Below are 16,230 nucleotides of genomic sequence, written 5' to 3'. Positions count from 1 at the left end.
TCTATCTTTCTTGCCGACACGTTTTGTTTCTCTTCCTTCCTGTCATTTTTTTTTGTTTCCTTTCTCCCGATCGCGTTTCGTTCTCTTCCTTTCTCATCTCAGTTTTGTCACTCATTTTCTGTTCAAAGATACCACATCCACGTTCGTTCGACAACCGCAGTATTATTTTTTTCTTTATCATTTTTCAGTTTTGCTTTGCTCTTGTAAGCAGCAACATTACGACGCATCTCGAATCCAATAATCTTAATCACCAGCGCATCGTCAGGCTCACATGCCCGGATATTCGTTTCTTGATTCTCGATAGCTTCCGAAACTGCCTCAACACGGAACTCGACAATTGTGAACAGCTGGGAAGTCAACCAACGTTAACCGTCTCCTGCGCGTTGCGGCGGCAAGATGCAGCTGCCTGCGATGCTGGCCACCCGGGCTGCGGCCTGGGCGTGCCTCATCAAGCTTGTCTCCAGCTCGCCGACCATCAGCTTCCCTTTCAATGCCCAGGTGCCTCCAGTCGCACGGATTGGCTCGACCTACTCTTTTGTTTTAGCAGCCAACACGTTTACGTCTTCTGTCGCTGCTACCTCGTCCTCATCTTCGGCGGACCCCATGACGTATTCCCTATACAATGCGCCAAGCTGGCTCTTCTTCGACTCCAGCGAGCGCTGGCTGCACGGCACGCCACAAGACAATGACGTCCCTTCTGGCGACGTGGCCGGCATCCCCTTTGGAATCGTGGCCACGGACAGCACCGGCTCAACTACCATGAGTGTCATTCTGGTGGTTTCCCGGAATCCGGAACCGACCGTCAAGATCCCCATTGCCCAGCAGCTGGCCGACACGGGCCTTCCGTACTCAGAGCCGTCGTCCATACTAGCGTACCCGGACCAGTACTTTAACTTTTCCCTCTCGCCGTCGGCATTTTCAAGATCTGGTCTTAATTATTACGCCGTCTCAGGCGACAACTCGCCGCTGCCCTCATGGATCGCCTTTGACACGCAAGAACTCAAATTCTCGGGCACGACACCGCCGTCGGACTCTTTGGTCGAGCCTCCACAAACGTTTAATTTTCAGCTCATTGCGTCTGATGTGACTGGGTTCTCCGCGTCCTCGGTTGGCTTTTCGATTGTGGTGGGAAGGCGCGTGATCACAGTCGACAAACCAGCTGTGGTTCTTAACGCGACCGCTGGCAAGGAACTCGTGTACGATGGTTTGCAGCATGGCATCAAGATCGACGGCCGGGTCGCGGGCCCGAACGACCTGACTGCCAAAGTCCTGTCCGACATGTCTCCGCCCGACTGGCTGGTGTTTGATGCCACCACGTGGGTGTTGAGCGGTACGCCGCCCTCCTCGGCCCAAAACTCGGCCTTCTCCATCTCGTTTTCCGATGCCCTGGCCGATTCCGTCAATGTCACGTTCCAAGTCGACATTGACGAGAACGGCACCGTGTTCCGCGACACACTGCCCGCCATGCAGGCGCAGCGCGGCAGCGGGTTCCATCTTGACCTGGGACTCTATCTCGTCCAGACGAAGGGCGTCACAGTCGCCGTGGAAACGGACCCCAAAGAGGACTGGATCAAATTCGACAGCTCGACGCTTGTCGTGTCTGGCGACGTCCCGATTTCGGCAACCGCCTCGTCGATTTCCATCTCCGTGCGGGCGACGCTAGACAGCTCCAAGGCCACGGAGAGTGAGACGTTTTTGTTGCAGATCCTTCCGGGCACGTCGTCTAACAACGCAACGGCCTCCTCCTCGTCGTCTGCTACGCCAACCACACCGACCTCGACGAGCACCACTTCTGCATCTGCGGCTGCGCCCAAATCGTCGTCGTCGACCCAGACCATCCTGCTCGCCGTGCTCATTCCAACGCTGCTGCTGGCTTTGGTTCTCACAATTATCGCGTGCTGCTACCTGCGCCGGAGACGCCAGAAGCGCCGCGAGTTGTCTCAGCACTTGACCAACAAGGACATTTCCGACCCTGTGCCGTTTAGCTTTGCATACAATGGCCAAGAGGACATTGGGTCGTCCATGCGGGCGCTGGACAAGGAATACAAGGTCAGCAACCTCAATAAGGCATACGCAGCCCAGCGAACTGCACATGAAAAGGCGAAGATGCAGGTTGTTGCGGAGGAAATCCCTGTGGGCACGGCTCTGGCCGGCCCGGACGACGACGACGACCAAGGCGAGTCGAGCGAACACAGCACAGATGCGATGATGACAAGGGCAGGCGTGGTCACGGCGGCCACGGCGGCCACGGCGGCCAACAATGTGGCGGGCCACAGCAAAAGCGAAATTCCCGACTTCCCTGCGCCGCCCTCCATCCATTCTAGAGGCCCGTCCTCGTCTCTGTCCACGTCATCCGGTGCTAGAAGCGCACGGAGCAACCGGGCCAATGCAGTGGCTAACGGACAGTGGCCCTTTGAGGCGTCGACCGTCATGTCCAGCGTGCACTCGCGGAACTCGTCAGCTGAAACTGGCCACCAATCCAATGCCGCGTCGGACGTGAGCCACCCTGTCGACGACGCCCAGCACCGCGATGCCCTCGGCATTCTCGGCAGCATTGCCTCGTCGTCCTTGTCCACAAAGAAGAGCGCATCCGTGCTCACACGGCAGACCGTCCGCACCAGCACGCCCATGCAGCTGGACATTGCCGTGCAGGCTGCAGAAGCCAGCCGAGCCAACTCAGCCGCCGGTGGTGGCCGATTGCCCGAACACGTCTTGGACAGCCAAGAAGCCATTGTGGACGAGGACCGGGATTCGGTGGGCACCGTGGTGGTCGGCGACGGCAACGGCAACCAATGGCACAGCGGCCAAGTCAGCCATGGCGACGGGCAGAGCTCGATACAGGCCGTGGCCGATGGGACGCAGTCAACACTGGAGTCCAACGACGCAATGGAAAACGGGGCGGCGGGCGAAGTCAATGGCCGGCGAGGCTTCCTGTCGGGCTTCGCGTCAAAGATTGCCAACCGTTTCAAGTGGGGTGTGCCAGTGGGCAAAGCACGGTCGGCTCTGAAGCGCTTCTCGACGACGGGCCCCAGCAGCTACCCATCACCCGACGCAGCCTCGTTCGATACCGACTTGGGTAGCGTGACCATTGGCCGGATTACGACTGCACAGCCTTACAAGCCGCGCCCCGTGTTCATTGGCAGCGTCCAACGCATCAACGAAGAGTCGCCGCAACCGGGCAGCGCGCGGTGGAACCGTGACTCAAAACCGGGCAGTCGGGCTTCGGGCGCTGTGACGAGCAGAAATGGAGCGTCCAGCATCCAAACACCCCGTACCGGCGTCCTTGACCGCCGGCAGCAAGGATACAACCCCATGCACTTTAGTGACGATGACGACGGTGACGAAGACGATGACGACGGCGAGAGCATACTGAACGGCAGCGACTTTGCGGCCGACGAGGCCATCCGGCTCGACCCGCCACAGCCGGCCTTTTTGGCGCCATCTAGGGCGGAGCGCGACGCCACCGATTTGTCGCAAGACATTGCCAGCTCCTTGAGCAGCCGCCGGCCCACGAGTGGCAGCAGCGGCATGAGCGGCATCTCGGCGGCCATGGAGGAGGTCCGCAGCTTGCTGTTGTTGTCCACAGGAACGCCTTCCAGCGGGCGCAGCCTGGACAGCCGCCAACAGATGCGCCGCGACAGCGACGACAACGGCCTGTACGCGGCGTCGTCCAACTCGTGGGAGACGCTCCCTTCGTCGAGCGAGCCCAACTGGACCAGCCTCTACGAGTATGTGCTGCCGGGGCAGCGGGCGGCGGCCGGGCCTCTGAGTCACTACGGCCACGGCGCAGCCACGACCACGGCGACAGCGACGGCCACCGATGCCAGCAGCAACGAGCCGCCGACGCCCGCTACGGGCGTCGGCCTGCCATACGCTTTTGCACGGCCACAGCAGATCCACACGGGCAGCCCTGGGTCGGCGGCGCAACACCAGGCCCAGGCGCGTGCGCGGGCAGCTCAAGCCGAGGCCCATGCTCAGGCGCAGGCGCAAGCCCAGGCCCAGACTCATGCACAAACCCAGCAGAGAGCGAAAACGGCGGCCGGCGCAAGCCCATCGTCGCATGACGACGTCGCTGCCAGCCCGCGCACCGCGGCGTACCTGACACCCGAGACGCAAATGTACCGCGAGCCCGGCAGCGCCGGCAGCAGCAACGACGAGGACAACGACTTGGCTCTGGAGGGCCGCGGCTACCGCCACCCATCGTCGTACTATGGCGAGTCTCCGTACGCGATGACGAGCAACGACTACGAGTACCCGCCGCCCTTTGTGGCAGGCGACGGGACCTATCACGCGCACGACGGTGGTGGTGATGTCGTCGGCCACGGCAGCGACGGCAGTGCGTCGAGCATCGGCGTAGCCATGTCCAAGTACCCCAAGGACCCGAAGATGACGCAGGCGTCTCTAGCGTCCGCGGCGAGCAGCGGCATCCGGGCCTTTATCTAAGTCACAGGCTCAGAGGGGGCCGTGGGGCGTCGAAACAAAAAGTACATATCTCACAGTGGCGCTTTGCGTTTGCCTGCGGACACGGCATTTTCTCAACGGACAAAATCGAGAAGAGGGCGATACTTGCACACGCAGTTTAATGTTAATATTTGGGAGGGTAGTAGGGTAGAGAGAAAGGAGACAAGGAGAAAATGGGGAGTCTGTCTGTTTTGATTTTCTTTTGTCATTTACATCTTCTCGTTGGTTCCTCTTTGCGTGGGCTACTGCTCGAATTGGTGGTGTTTCGGGCGTTATTTTGGGTTGTCTTTTGGCCGGTTTTGTTTTTGTCGTCGATCCCCTTTGACCCGACCGATCGAGTGATACCTTGTTCTTTTTGTTTGTTACCAAATACAGCACACGCTTAACATACTTTCATTTGTCTCTTTGCGTTCGTCCTCCGTTTCTGGCGATATGACCAAGGCAGATATGAGGCCAACCAGGGCGCAAACAACAAGCAGCGTTAGCTTGGGTCACCCCTTGGGCCGGCAGCAGCCAACGGGCCAATTACCACTCTCGGGAGTGACCGTCTGATCCGTCTGGGCGGTTGGGTGGTTGCAGACCAAGAAGCAAACCAACAAGTCGACTGTTGCACTTTGTTCCTGGTGAAATTATGGTGGTGGCAGTCACTGCCTTATGAGTTGTTCCGCTAATGTCTTCACTTCGGCCTCCCTCAACGATCAAACAACCGCAAAGCCTTGTTGTGGCTGCCCCCATCAGCCAATGGCGACTTTCAGCTCTTGTCTTCTTCCCAATACACACATCCACCGGGTCGCGTTCCGGAGCAGAAATACGGTCTGGACGTGGCTGTGCCCGTCGTGTGGCAGAAGGCCTGTTGGAAGGTCGCGTAAATTACACCCGAAAAGGGCGGCGGCCATGTCGTCCAGGAGGGATTTACAGGGGGTGTTGCAGGGCGTTGTATGGGTATTGAAGGGAAAAGAAGGCAGTTCCAAGCTGTCATTGGGTTGGTCTCCTTCATGCCTTCTAAGGCGCATTTCGAGTGTCTCCTGTGTGCCATGCAGCAGTCTCCTTTCTACAACGTTGTGCTTCGTTGAATGTGCACAAAAACAGCCTAGTAAATCAACCTGACTGTCTCGATGTTGTGTGTGCTCCTGAAAGGAGGGAGCACACGGCAGGAGGCCAAGACTTGACTCGAGCAGTATTGGTGTTTGTGACGCAACAGAGTGCGAGCGAGGCTGTGAGAATCCATGTGTGCAGTCTGTGAATGTGCACCCGTCTAGATTGGGCGCTCGTTTGGTATATTAGAAACGGCATCGCCACTTGCCAAACCAAAGACGGGAACACGCGCAGTCTCGTCCGCCTGTATCGTTCTCCACGATCACTTCGCGGCGTCTTGGCGCCTCTTTCTTCCCTTCAGTTTGCCTCACAACCCACACCGATCACAGCCTTCTCGTCACAGGCATCCAATACGACCCCCCTCTACAGTAGTTCTACGCTTGTTTTGTTGCCGTATCGGTTCAGGCCGACGAACAACCAAACAATCATGCTGTCCCGTGTCTCGTCCATGGTGGCCACGGCAGGCTCTCGTGCCTCCCGAACATCGTCGTCATCCAGGTATGTGCTCCCACGCCCAACGTATCTCAGAACAACATGTACGCAAATACTGACTGTGCAGTCTCCACACCCGCTCGTCGAGCCCCTCCGCCATCCAGGCCTGGTTCTACGAGTCGTTCCTCGCCCACACTGACCAGTACGAACGTCTTGTCGCCACCGGCAGGCCCCGCGTCGGCGTGTCTGCCCTGGCATCCGTCAGCAGTGTGTTGGGCCTCGTGAACGGCGTCCCGAACGGCATGGCCAACGGCATGGCCAACGGCATGGCCAACGGCATGGCCAACGGCTGTGTTGCCGTTCCCAGCTACCCCACCCACATCGAGTTCGAACTCCCCGACGCAGCCACCGGTGCCGCCGTCATCGGTGGTGTCGCGCCCGGCCTCGCGGACGTAAACCACAAAAAGGTTCACACGTGGCCGCTAAGCAAGACGGAACTCAAAATGTGGCAGGTCTAGGCACACGTGGAGACGCCAAGCATGGGAACCTAGCCAAGGCAATGGGTTGTCTAGGAAGAGAGTCGAGAGCTGAGACGCGAGGGACAATGAGAAGATCTGTCAAGAGAGGCCGGAGTGGTCGAACCAGTAACAAGTGACACGTCGAAAGGTTTCACTCGACCGAGGAGGATGGCTCTGTTTCCTGCGGCTGTTGTTTTATCTTGTCGGGGAGGTCGTAAATCATCTGCGAGTAAACTTTCGTTTATTCACTCTGCAGTATAACCTACCAAGTTCCTATCGCTATTGAGTTCAAACTAGATCATTAATGGTCCGTGTCGCAGCCTCGCCCAAGTGAATTTCGTCGCCTTCCGATGGATATTGATAGCCGCCACTTGACTGACAGCTGGCGGAGGCAAATGACGGGACCCGATATGTCGTAGTTTGGCAGTACACGAAAATCAGTCAGCAAACGACGAACCGTCTGCCAGCACCAAACAGAAGAGGCCAGCAAAGCATTGGTGGAACGTCTTGGAAGCTTCTAAGCAAGCAGCGGGCTGAAAGCTTGGGCCACTTTTGCCTCTGTGACCCTCTGTTCCGTCCCCTCCGCCTTGTAGAACGGGGCCCACTTTGGGGGAGTCAAGCCTACACAGTAGCTAACGGAGTAAAGTTAGGTGGGCAACAGTCCACTCGCCGCCTTGCAGCGAAGCCAAGTCATCCAGGCAAAAGGGCAAGTCGTCATCCCAGCAGTGCCTAGCACCATGTACCCCCACCACCCAATTTGTATGCACCGGCTACATTGACGTGCCCGCCGTCTCTGGCCGGACAACGCCTGCCGCTGCCCGAAACGCAGCGCATTGTCTCGCCTGTCCGCCCCATTCTGGCCATTGTGCTGCCGGGGCGCACCACGGGCTCCTAACAGCTAACGCTCCTACAGGCAGACAGATGCAAGCGTAGTATCCGTTCCTGCCTGTCTGGCCACACGGTAATAATTCCTTCCAACCATTTCGCTTGTCTTCTATTTCGTACCTCCTTCAGCATCATCTCCATCCAACTCTTTTATCTCCTTCCTCTCTCTCCTATCTCCATTCTTTTTCTCCCACCAACTCTACTTCCAACCACAGCTCCTTTTTCCTCTTTTGTTGAAACCCGTTGAGTTCCTGCAACTCTATTGTGTTTCAACTGCTTCCTCCCTTTGTACCTCCCACGCCGAACGTGCAAGAGAGCTTCGCTTCCCTCTTGCTTTGCCCGTGGAGCCTCATCCTCCATTTCTCCATTCTCGCCCAGCCTCCGCCTTGACACCTCGAGGACGCCCTGTTTTCCTATCGTCATCGTCACACCTTGTTTCCAGCCTCAGTCCCCATCCGTCATCATGTCTGACCATCCGGACGTCAAGCCGGACGTTGCGCCCAAGAAGCACAAGGTCAACCTCAAGTAAGTGCACTGCCTGCCATTGCTCCTACATCTCGTCTCGAGATGGTTTTTGCCCAGCTCTGCCCCCGCCTCCCGGCTTCTCCGGGGCGCAGGCTTGTGTCCGCTTCTTCTTTGCGCAGCATGCTAACGTGTTGTCCCTCACCACAGCGATGCTTCTGGAGCCGACCGCCGCGATGTGAGTAAACCTCGGATCTTTCACGCTTGTCCCTGCGGGACGACAACGACGACGACCTTGAGCGACGACCATTGTCCTCTGTTTCCGACAAAGACAAAAACCATCAACCATGTATGCTAACAGCCTCGACAGGAAGACGATACTGCCACCGCCATCCTGAAGAAGAAGAAGAAGCCCAACCAGCTCCTGTACGTACAGCCACATACAAACTCCGATGGCCGACATCGCCCCAAGTGGCCGCACCATCTTCGCTTGTATTTTAGCATACCAGATTGCTAACACACACACACAGCGTCACCGACTCCACCAACGATGACAACTCCATCATCATGCTGGCGCCCAGCACCATGGACACCCTGCAGCTCTTCCGCGGCGACGCCGTCCTTGTCCGCGGCAAGAAGCGGAAGGACACCGTCCTGATTGTCCTGTCCGACGACGAGCTGGACGAGGGCAGTGCCCGCCTCACCCGTGTGGCCCGCCACAACCTGCGCGTCAAGCACGGCGATGTCGTCACCATCCACCCCTGCCCAGACATCAAATACGTAAGGAGCACCGCCACCTTCCTATGCCAAAACTACGAACCTTCACTAACCACGAACCTCGTCCTATAGGCCAAGCGTATTGCTGTTCTCCCGATTGCCGACACCGTCGAGGGCCTGACCGGCTCACTGTTCGACGTCTTCCTTGCCCCCTACTTCCGCGAGGCCTACCGGCCCGTCCGCCAAGGCGACCTGTTCACCGTGCGCGGTGGTATGCGGCAGGTAGAGTTCAAGGTCGTCGAGGTCGACCCCCCAGAGTACGGCATTGTCGCCCAGGACACCGTCATCCACTGCGAGGGCGACCCCATCCAGCGCGACGAGGAGGAGAACAACCTGAATGAGGTCGGCTACGACGACATTGGCGGCTGCCGCAAGCAGATGGCCCAGATTCGCGAGATGGTTGAGCTGCCGCTGCGGCACCCCCAGCTCTTCAAGTCCATTGGTATCAAGCCGCCCCGCGGTGTGCTTCTCTACGGTCCCCCTGGTACCGGTAAGACGCTGATGGCCCGCGCCGTCGCCAACGAGACGGGCGCCTTCTTCTTCCTCATCAACGGCCCCGAGATTATGTCCAAGATGGCTGGCGAGTCCGAGTCCAATCTGCGCAAAGCCTTCGAGGAGGCCGAGAAGAACTCGCCTGCCATCATCTTCATCGACGAGATCGACTCCATCGCCCCCAAGCGTGAGAAGACCAACGGCGAGGTCGAGCGCCGTGTCGTCTCGCAGCTGCTCACCCTCATGGACGGCATGAAGGCCCGCTCCAACGTCGTCGTCATGGCCGCCACCAACCGCCCCAACTCCATCGACCCTGCCCTGCGTCGTTTCGGTCGCTTCGACCGCGAGGTCGATATTGGCGTCCCCGACCCCACTGGCCGTCTGGAGATCCTGCAGATCCACACCAAGAACATGAAGCTGGCTGACGACGTCGACCTGGAGCAGATCGCCGCCGAGACGCACGGCTACGTCGGTTCCGACTTGGCCGCTTTGTGTTCCGAGGGTGCCATGCAGCAGATCCGCGAGAAGATGGACCTCATCGACCTCGACGAGGACACCATCGACGCCGAGGTCCTCGACTCTCTCGGTGTCACCATGGAGAACTTCCGCTTCGCCCTGGGCGTGTCCAACCCGTCGGCCCTGCGCGAGGTCGCCGTGGTCGAGGTGCCCAACGTCCGCTGGGACGACATTGGTGGCCTGGAGACGGTCAAGCAGGAGCTCAAGGAGAGCGTCCAGTACCCTGTGGACCACCCCGAGAAGTTCCTCAAGTTTGGCATGTCGCCGTCCCGCGGTGTGCTCTTCTATGGTCCGCCTGGTACCGGTAAAACGCTGCTGGCCAAGGCCGTCGCCAACGAGTGCGCGGCCAACTTCATCTCGGTCAAGGGTCCCGAGCTTCTGAGCATGTGGTTCGGCGAGTCCGAGAGCAACATCCGCGACATCTTTGACAAGGCCCGTGCGGCCGCGCCCTGCGTCGTCTTCCTCGACGAGCTGGATTCGATTGCCAAGGCCCGTGGTGGCTCGGTCGGCGATGCCGGCGGTGCGTCGGACCGTGTCGTCAACCAGCTCCTGACGGAGATGGACGGCATGACCTCCAAGAAGAACGTCTTTGTCATTGGCGCCACCAACCGTCCCGAGCAGCTTGACCCTGCCCTGTGCCGTCCCGGCCGTCTGGACTCGCTCATCTATGTGCCCCTGCCCGACGAGGCCGGCCGTCTGGGCATCCTCAAGGCCCAGCTGCGCAAGACGCCCGTTGCGGACGACGTCGACCTGCAGTACATTGCCTCCAAGACGCACGGCTTCTCCGGTGCCGATCTGGGCTTCATTGCCCAGCGCGCCGTCAAGCTGGCCATCAAGGAGTCCATTACTGCCGACATTGAGCGCACCAAGGCCGCCGAGGCCGCCGGCGAGGATGTCGAGATGGACGAGGACCTCGAGGACACGGTTCCCGAGCTGGCCAAGCGCCACTTTGAGGAGGCCATGCAGATGGCCCGCCGCTCCGTCACGGACGTGGAGATCCGCCGGTACGAGGCTTTCTCGCAGCAGATGAAGAACGCCGGTCCCGGCTCGTACTTTAAGTTCCCCGAGGGCGGCATCGACTCGGCCGGCGCCACCAACCCGGCTGGCTCCGCGCCCGAGGGCTTTGGCGATGCCGGCGCGGACGACGAGCTCTACGACTAAGTCTGCGTGCTGTTGGAGCAATGTTGTGTAGGGCATGGGACGCCTGGCTTTTTAGATGAGGAAAGACATAGGTTTGATTTGCATTTGGTAGAGAGACACAACCTCTGGGTCGTTTCACTTTTTTTCAGTTAGAATGAGACATGTGCCTTGATTTGTGCTGCTTTTGCTTTTGCTTTTGCTTTTGCTTTGCTTTCCTCTTCTTTTGTACGTTTTCTGCTTTCCAGGGGTTCAAGGAATAATGGCACGGAAGACGAACGACTTCTCCTCTGCTATGCTTGTTCTTCTTTGCCAGTTATTTTTCTTCGATATTTGCTGTATTCTAGTTTCCTTGTTTCCTACTAAACTCGATTCCTATTCCACAACCGAAGTTGAACCTGCTTGGCATTACAAGACTGCATGGAAATGGCCTACATGCACACTCGTGGATATTGCGGTAATACTTTCATCTTGCCAGTCGTAGAGAAAAACACTGAACGACATACATATACCACCTCGCCACTCGTAGCACGTGAGGCAGCTATTGCATGAAAGACGAAAACAAAAACACCACAAATGAACGTCAAGACGAAAGACAAAACACCAAACGAATGAGCTAAACAGAGGGTCCAGACAGAAAAGACCCTGGTGTGATTCTGCCTCACACAATACTGGAAAAGTATACAGGTCCCCAGTCATGACAAAAAACGCCCCCAAGACCAAGAAATTGTGTCGTGACAATGGATAAACACACAAAAACAGGTATACACCCAATAAAAACACCACCGTGACCAACTTAAAAGCACGACCCATTCCATACGCCATACTCGCCGTCCTCGTCTTCCTCGTCTTCCTCGTCTTCCTCGTCTTCCTCGTCTTCCTCGTCTTCCTCGTCTTCCTCGTCTTCCTCGTCTTCCTCGTCTTCCTCGTCTTCCTCGTCTTCCTCGTCTTCCTCGTCTTCCTCGTCTTCCTCATCTTCCTCGTCTTCCTCGTCTTCCTCGTCTTCCTCGTCTTCCTCGCCTTCGTAGTCGCCGTCGTCTTCCTCGTCTTCGTCGTCTTCGTCGTCTTCCTCGTCTTCGTAGTCGCCGTCGACCTCACCGTCCCCGGTGCCAGACGACAACGCCGCATCGTCACCGGTGTCGGGGGACGGCACGGTTGCCCTCGCGCCGATGCACCCGTCCTCCGGGCCCGTCCCGTTATCGGTGCCGATGGCTTCGGTGGCCTACTCCTCAATCTCGCACACCATGTCCAAGCTCTCCCGCGTCGCCCGCAACGCCTCGTCAATCACGCTCTGCGGCAGCGCCAGCGACCCCGGCTGGCCCGGTTTTACTTTGGTGTTTGCGCCGTTGCCGTTGCCGTTCGTGCTGGCGGCGCCGTTGGCCGCACCATGGGCGGCCGTACTGGTGTCGTGCCGGATGTCGTCCATGATGCGGTTCATCAGCGCCGGAAAATTGGAGAACTCGCCCGACCGGAGCAGTTGCAGGGCATGCGCCTGCACAGTGGCCGGCCAGTTGGAGGTGTCGGCGTTGAGGATGTGCAAGAGGTAGTCTTGGATGCTGGTGGTGGTGTTAGTGACCGCTCCAAAAGAGAGTTGGTGGGGAAGGGTGAAGGAGTGAAGGGGACCTACCGGCCGACATGGCCGTCACGGATGAGGACCATGTTGATCTGGGAGCGCAGGTCCGGGTCGAGGGTAGCCGGCGTATAACTCGCAGCCGCCGACGGCACCTTCACCGGGGTGGACGGCGTGGACGTAACAGTCGCCCCAGAAGCCGCGCCGCCAGCACCAGCACCGTTACTGCTGCCCGCTGCGGCGGCACCACTTGACGTGGCTGTCGGCATGTTGGCAGTCTGTGTGTGTGGTTCGTCGAGTGTGCCCTCTTTTCATGCCCCAGGTTCTTCCCAAAATCCCCCCACGAGATACCTCTAACTCGAGCAACCTTGGTTGTGCCCTCTTCTGTTACTCGTTTCGTAATTTTGTTCGGTCGTGTATGGGTGTCCCGAATTCAAGCTCCCTTGCGAAAGAGAGCTCTGGAAAGAAATGAGGTCGTGTAAAGTGCACTATGGGAAGCGATCTCGGGTGGAACCTGGCCGTCGCGAGAACAACACAGAAAATCAAAAGGAGACAAAAACGAAATTGTATAAAGGGACAATAGAGCTGACAGTTCCGAGTTCTGGCCGGACTGATCTTTAGTGTTGTTCTCGCTTGTCCTCTTTATTGTGATGTAGACCCCCAAAGTTGAACTTTCAAATTGTTCGTGGTGCCGTTTTCGCAGTTTAGATCGTCTATTGGATACGTCGTAGATTCGCAGGGATGGTTGGACTTGAGAGGGACGTTTGTAGAAAGGACGTGGACAAGACAAACAGCCAGCTCGTCGATTCGCAGTTGGGGTCTGTCGCTATCCTCGTCGGCCGGAGAAGCAAAGAGAGATACTGTCGGGAAGAGGAAAGGCCCGTCGTCGGTGGCTGTGGTCAATTTGTGGATTGCGGTTGATTGAACCTTGCGATGCGTAGGGAAAAGGGAAAGTGGTCGAATGCCGAGCTGTCGAACAAGCAGTAATGGCGTTTGGATAGGGTTTTTTTCACTGCATGTTAGTGGTTCGTTTGGGGGGGAGGAGCAACCGAAGTTTTGCCACACGCACCTTACACGCCTGTAACAATGGGGAGGCCAGGAAGCTGCCAAGCGCTAAGCAAACACAGGCCAGGCCAAATGACAGAATGTGACACACTGGGAGGTTCAGCACAAGGCTGGCGGCGTTACGTCGACTAACTGCAGGCACCTTACGGCAGATTACAGCGCCCCAAGCGGCCCAATGCCTAATCCACGCAGCCCAGCCCCCTGCATTAAGCCGGTGCGGGACAAATCTTTATCAGCGGCCGCAGTCGGTAACAAACATCGTACGTACTACGTAAGAGTCCCTGAATAAGGTAACTTACCTTCGACTACATTATGCACCTAACCTACAACGTATTGGACAGATTGTGAGCCCTGAGCTTCTTTGGGCGAGCTATCAAGAGAACAATGCAGAGGATGGACGAGCAAGCAGTTAGAACAAGATATGTATATATAATGGCAATTGCTTTCTTCATTTATACCCCGAAGTGTCTTTTTTGGTATGGAGGGATGCTTTTTTTCTTTCTTTTTTTCGGCTTCTTTTACAAAAAAAGGTGAATCGACGACGATGCAAAAAGAAAAGCAAAAAAAGGTCTATGGAGAGGTATTCATCGGGTCCCCGGTCGGCGACGCGCCGGTCGCGATGGCTGCTGCTGTCGTCGCAAAGTACCGCACGTCGACGTCTTCGTCTTTTTGCAGCTTCTCGAGGCTCGGCAGCACGCGGCTCTGGATCAGCTCGGCGCCCTTGGCGGACGGCGCGGGAGGTGCGCCGCTGCCGGCCTTGTCAGCATTCTCGGGCGAGTACAGTGTGCCCTGGTCCGGCAGCCGTTTGAGCACATCAATCAGAACCCCGTACGTCTTGGCGACGTTGAAGCGGATATTCGGAATGTCGTCCACCACCAGTTTGTCCATCATCGGGAGAATGTGCTTGCCAATCACCTCCAGGCTGACCACACTTGCGAGGGTCTGCATGCGGGTTAGTAAAACAGAACGTGAAAAAGAAAAGGGCAAGGGGCAGCCATGAGTCGACAGGGGCCGTAACATACCGTAATAGCAAAGCAGGTCGTCATCCGGTAAAGGTAGTTGGGGTGGTTACCCATAGCCATGACTTTCGGAATGATCGCCTCGCTGGCCCAGTCAACGCCAAAGACCTCCGTGAGCTTCTTGAGGTTGTGTGTTGCCGCTTCACGGATCGAAAACACCGTGTCGCCCAGCCAGCTCATGCACAGGCTGCTCAACTTCTCGTCAAAGAACTCGACGCCAAGCTGGCTAGCGAGCAGCGGAATGTACTCGATAATAGCCAACCGCACTCGCCACTGCTTGTCCTCGGCCAGTTGAACTATAGCCGGCAACAGAGACTGAGAAAGAAGGTCGATGCCAATAACTGGTGAGGAAAAGACGCGTGAGCAAGGAATCAGCATATTCAAAACGGGGACAAAAGCATAGCTATATATATACCTTGGTTCACAAGCTCCAGTTTGGAGATGATGTGAAGGCGAACTTCAGGGAACTCGTCCTTGAGCATTTGCAGGAACATGGGCAGGAGGTGGTCGATTGTCCTGGAAGAGAAAGGTCAGCTTGCGGATGTATGTGCGACGGAAACGTGGTCACAACAATGGGTCCACGCGGTGGACGTACTCTTGCTTGCCCAGAATTGGTGCCAGGCCAGAAATCTGTGTGCCCAGGGCCGCGCGCACGTGCTGGGACGTGTCCGATACAAGGTCCTCGACGCTGGGCATGATCTCGTTAAGTAGCATGTCGCGGTCGACCAGGACACAGAAGCCGGGTATTTGGCCGGCAATGGCCGTCCGCACCTCGGCTTCGTTGTCCTTTAACAACTTGACAAAGGCAGGGACCAGGTCTCTCGTGACGACCTCCTCGTCGACGGCTTTGGCAATCTTCTCAAAGTGGTCTGCAACCATGTACCGCACACGCCAGCTCTTGTCCTCGATCAGGCTGCGCAGGGCCGTGAGCAGCACGCCATGGCTGGACTGCTGCTCCTTGGGAACGACTTCGGCAATGGCGATGAGAATCTCGACGGTAAGAAGACGGACGCTATCTTGGTCGTCTTGTGCGAGGTGCTGAAACAAGGGGATCATCTCGTCAATCACAATGGCGGCGGGCATCTCCTTGACAAATTTGGGCATGTGCGTGGCGGACTGGCGCCGCACCATCGGGGTATCATCGTGGACAAGCTGTCCGAATTGCTGGCGGAGCTGCTCCTGGACACCGGGCGGCACCTTCTTGTATGGGGCTGTGTATAGTCCGCAGCCGCTCACTTTCGACGTGAACCAGTCGGCCTTGGACAGGCGCACGGTCAGGGGCACAAAGTACTCCTCGACCTGCTTCGGCGACAGCTCGTCGCAGATCTTGTTAAGAGACTCAACCGCCTAGTGAGGGGTACCGGTTAGCGTTGATGCTGGTCAAAGGACGGCCGACACAGGGGGCTCGGCTGCCAACGTACTTTGTCTCGGACAACGGGCTCCTCGATCGCAGCGAGGTTCTCTAGGGGCGACAGAAGCACATGACCCCACTCCGGGCCGCCGACATATTCAATAAAGCCACCGAGCTCCTCGCTCAAGGCAACAAGCACCTCATCCTCGTCTTCGACAGATTCTGTAGTGGTCACAACATCAACGGTTAGTTATACAGTGTTCAACGAAAGCTGCCATGAGCTACCCCACTCTGGCCGCCCCGTATCCTTTCTCGACGCGTCCCAATAGCCTCGCGATCGACCTTTGCAACAATGCCTGGATCAAAACGCGGGCTGTACATCTGCTTTCCGTCACATCGTGCACGGCACGTGCTGCCAACAGAGCGGTATCGGAAGCGTTTGCATCGAAA

At 57.5% G+C, this 16,230-nt stretch overlaps 5 protein-coding genes across 5 annotated transcripts; 3 read left to right on the top strand and 2 right to left on the bottom strand.

Moving 5' to 3' along the window:
- Positions 1-396: 396 nt before the first annotated feature.
- Positions 397-4,443, top strand: SPSK_06892 (uncharacterized protein; the record flags this gene model as incomplete). Its single annotated transcript, XM_016733564.1, has 1 exon — positions 397-4,443. One exon carries the CDS (start codon positions 397-399, stop codon positions 4,441-4,443), a length of 4,047 nt encoding a protein of 1,348 aa, XP_016591543.1.
- Positions 4,444-5,983: 1,540 nt separating this feature from the next.
- Positions 5,984-6,506, top strand: SPSK_08047 (uncharacterized protein; the record flags this gene model as incomplete). The annotated part of the gene is made up of 2 exons (XM_016734697.1): positions 5,984-6,054; positions 6,116-6,506. 2 exons carry the CDS (start codon positions 5,984-5,986, stop codon positions 6,504-6,506), a joined length of 462 nt encoding a protein of 153 aa, XP_016591542.1.
- Positions 6,507-7,854: 1,348 nt separating this feature from the next.
- Positions 7,855-10,799, top strand: SPSK_06992 (transitional endoplasmic reticulum ATPase; the record flags this gene model as incomplete). The annotated part of the gene is made up of 5 exons (XM_016733662.1): positions 7,855-7,916; positions 8,064-8,091; positions 8,224-8,279; positions 8,384-8,633; positions 8,703-10,799. 5 exons carry the CDS (start codon positions 7,855-7,857, stop codon positions 10,797-10,799), a joined length of 2,493 nt encoding a protein of 830 aa, XP_016591541.1.
- Positions 10,800-11,571: 772 nt separating this feature from the next.
- On the bottom strand, positions 11,572-12,614 carry SPSK_07735 (uncharacterized protein; the record flags this gene model as incomplete). The annotated part of the gene is made up of 3 exons (XM_016734392.1): positions 11,572-11,997; positions 12,019-12,331; positions 12,403-12,614. The coding sequence occupies 3 exons, from the start codon at positions 12,612-12,614 to the stop codon at positions 11,572-11,574; spliced, it is 951 nt and encodes a 316-aa protein (XP_016591540.1).
- Positions 12,615-13,980: 1,366 nt separating this feature from the next.
- On the bottom strand, positions 13,981-16,161 carry SPSK_07156 (protein phosphatase 2 (formerly 2A), regulatory subunit A; the record flags this gene model as incomplete). The annotated part of the gene is made up of 6 exons (XM_016733823.1): positions 13,981-14,352; positions 14,433-14,770; positions 14,845-14,945; positions 15,025-15,776; positions 15,851-16,002; positions 16,071-16,161. The coding sequence occupies 6 exons, from the start codon at positions 16,159-16,161 to the stop codon at positions 13,981-13,983; spliced, it is 1,806 nt and encodes a 601-aa protein (XP_016591539.1).
- Positions 16,162-16,230: the final 69 nt, after the last annotated feature.

Source organism: Sporothrix schenckii (assembly GCF_000961545.1).
Source record: "Sporothrix schenckii 1099-18 chromosome Unknown Cont41, whole genome shotgun sequence".
In the NCBI taxonomy this organism is placed as follows: Eukaryota; Fungi; Ascomycota; class Sordariomycetes; order Ophiostomatales; family Ophiostomataceae; genus Sporothrix; species Sporothrix schenckii.
This window is presented reverse-complemented; position numbering and strand designations above follow the sequence as displayed.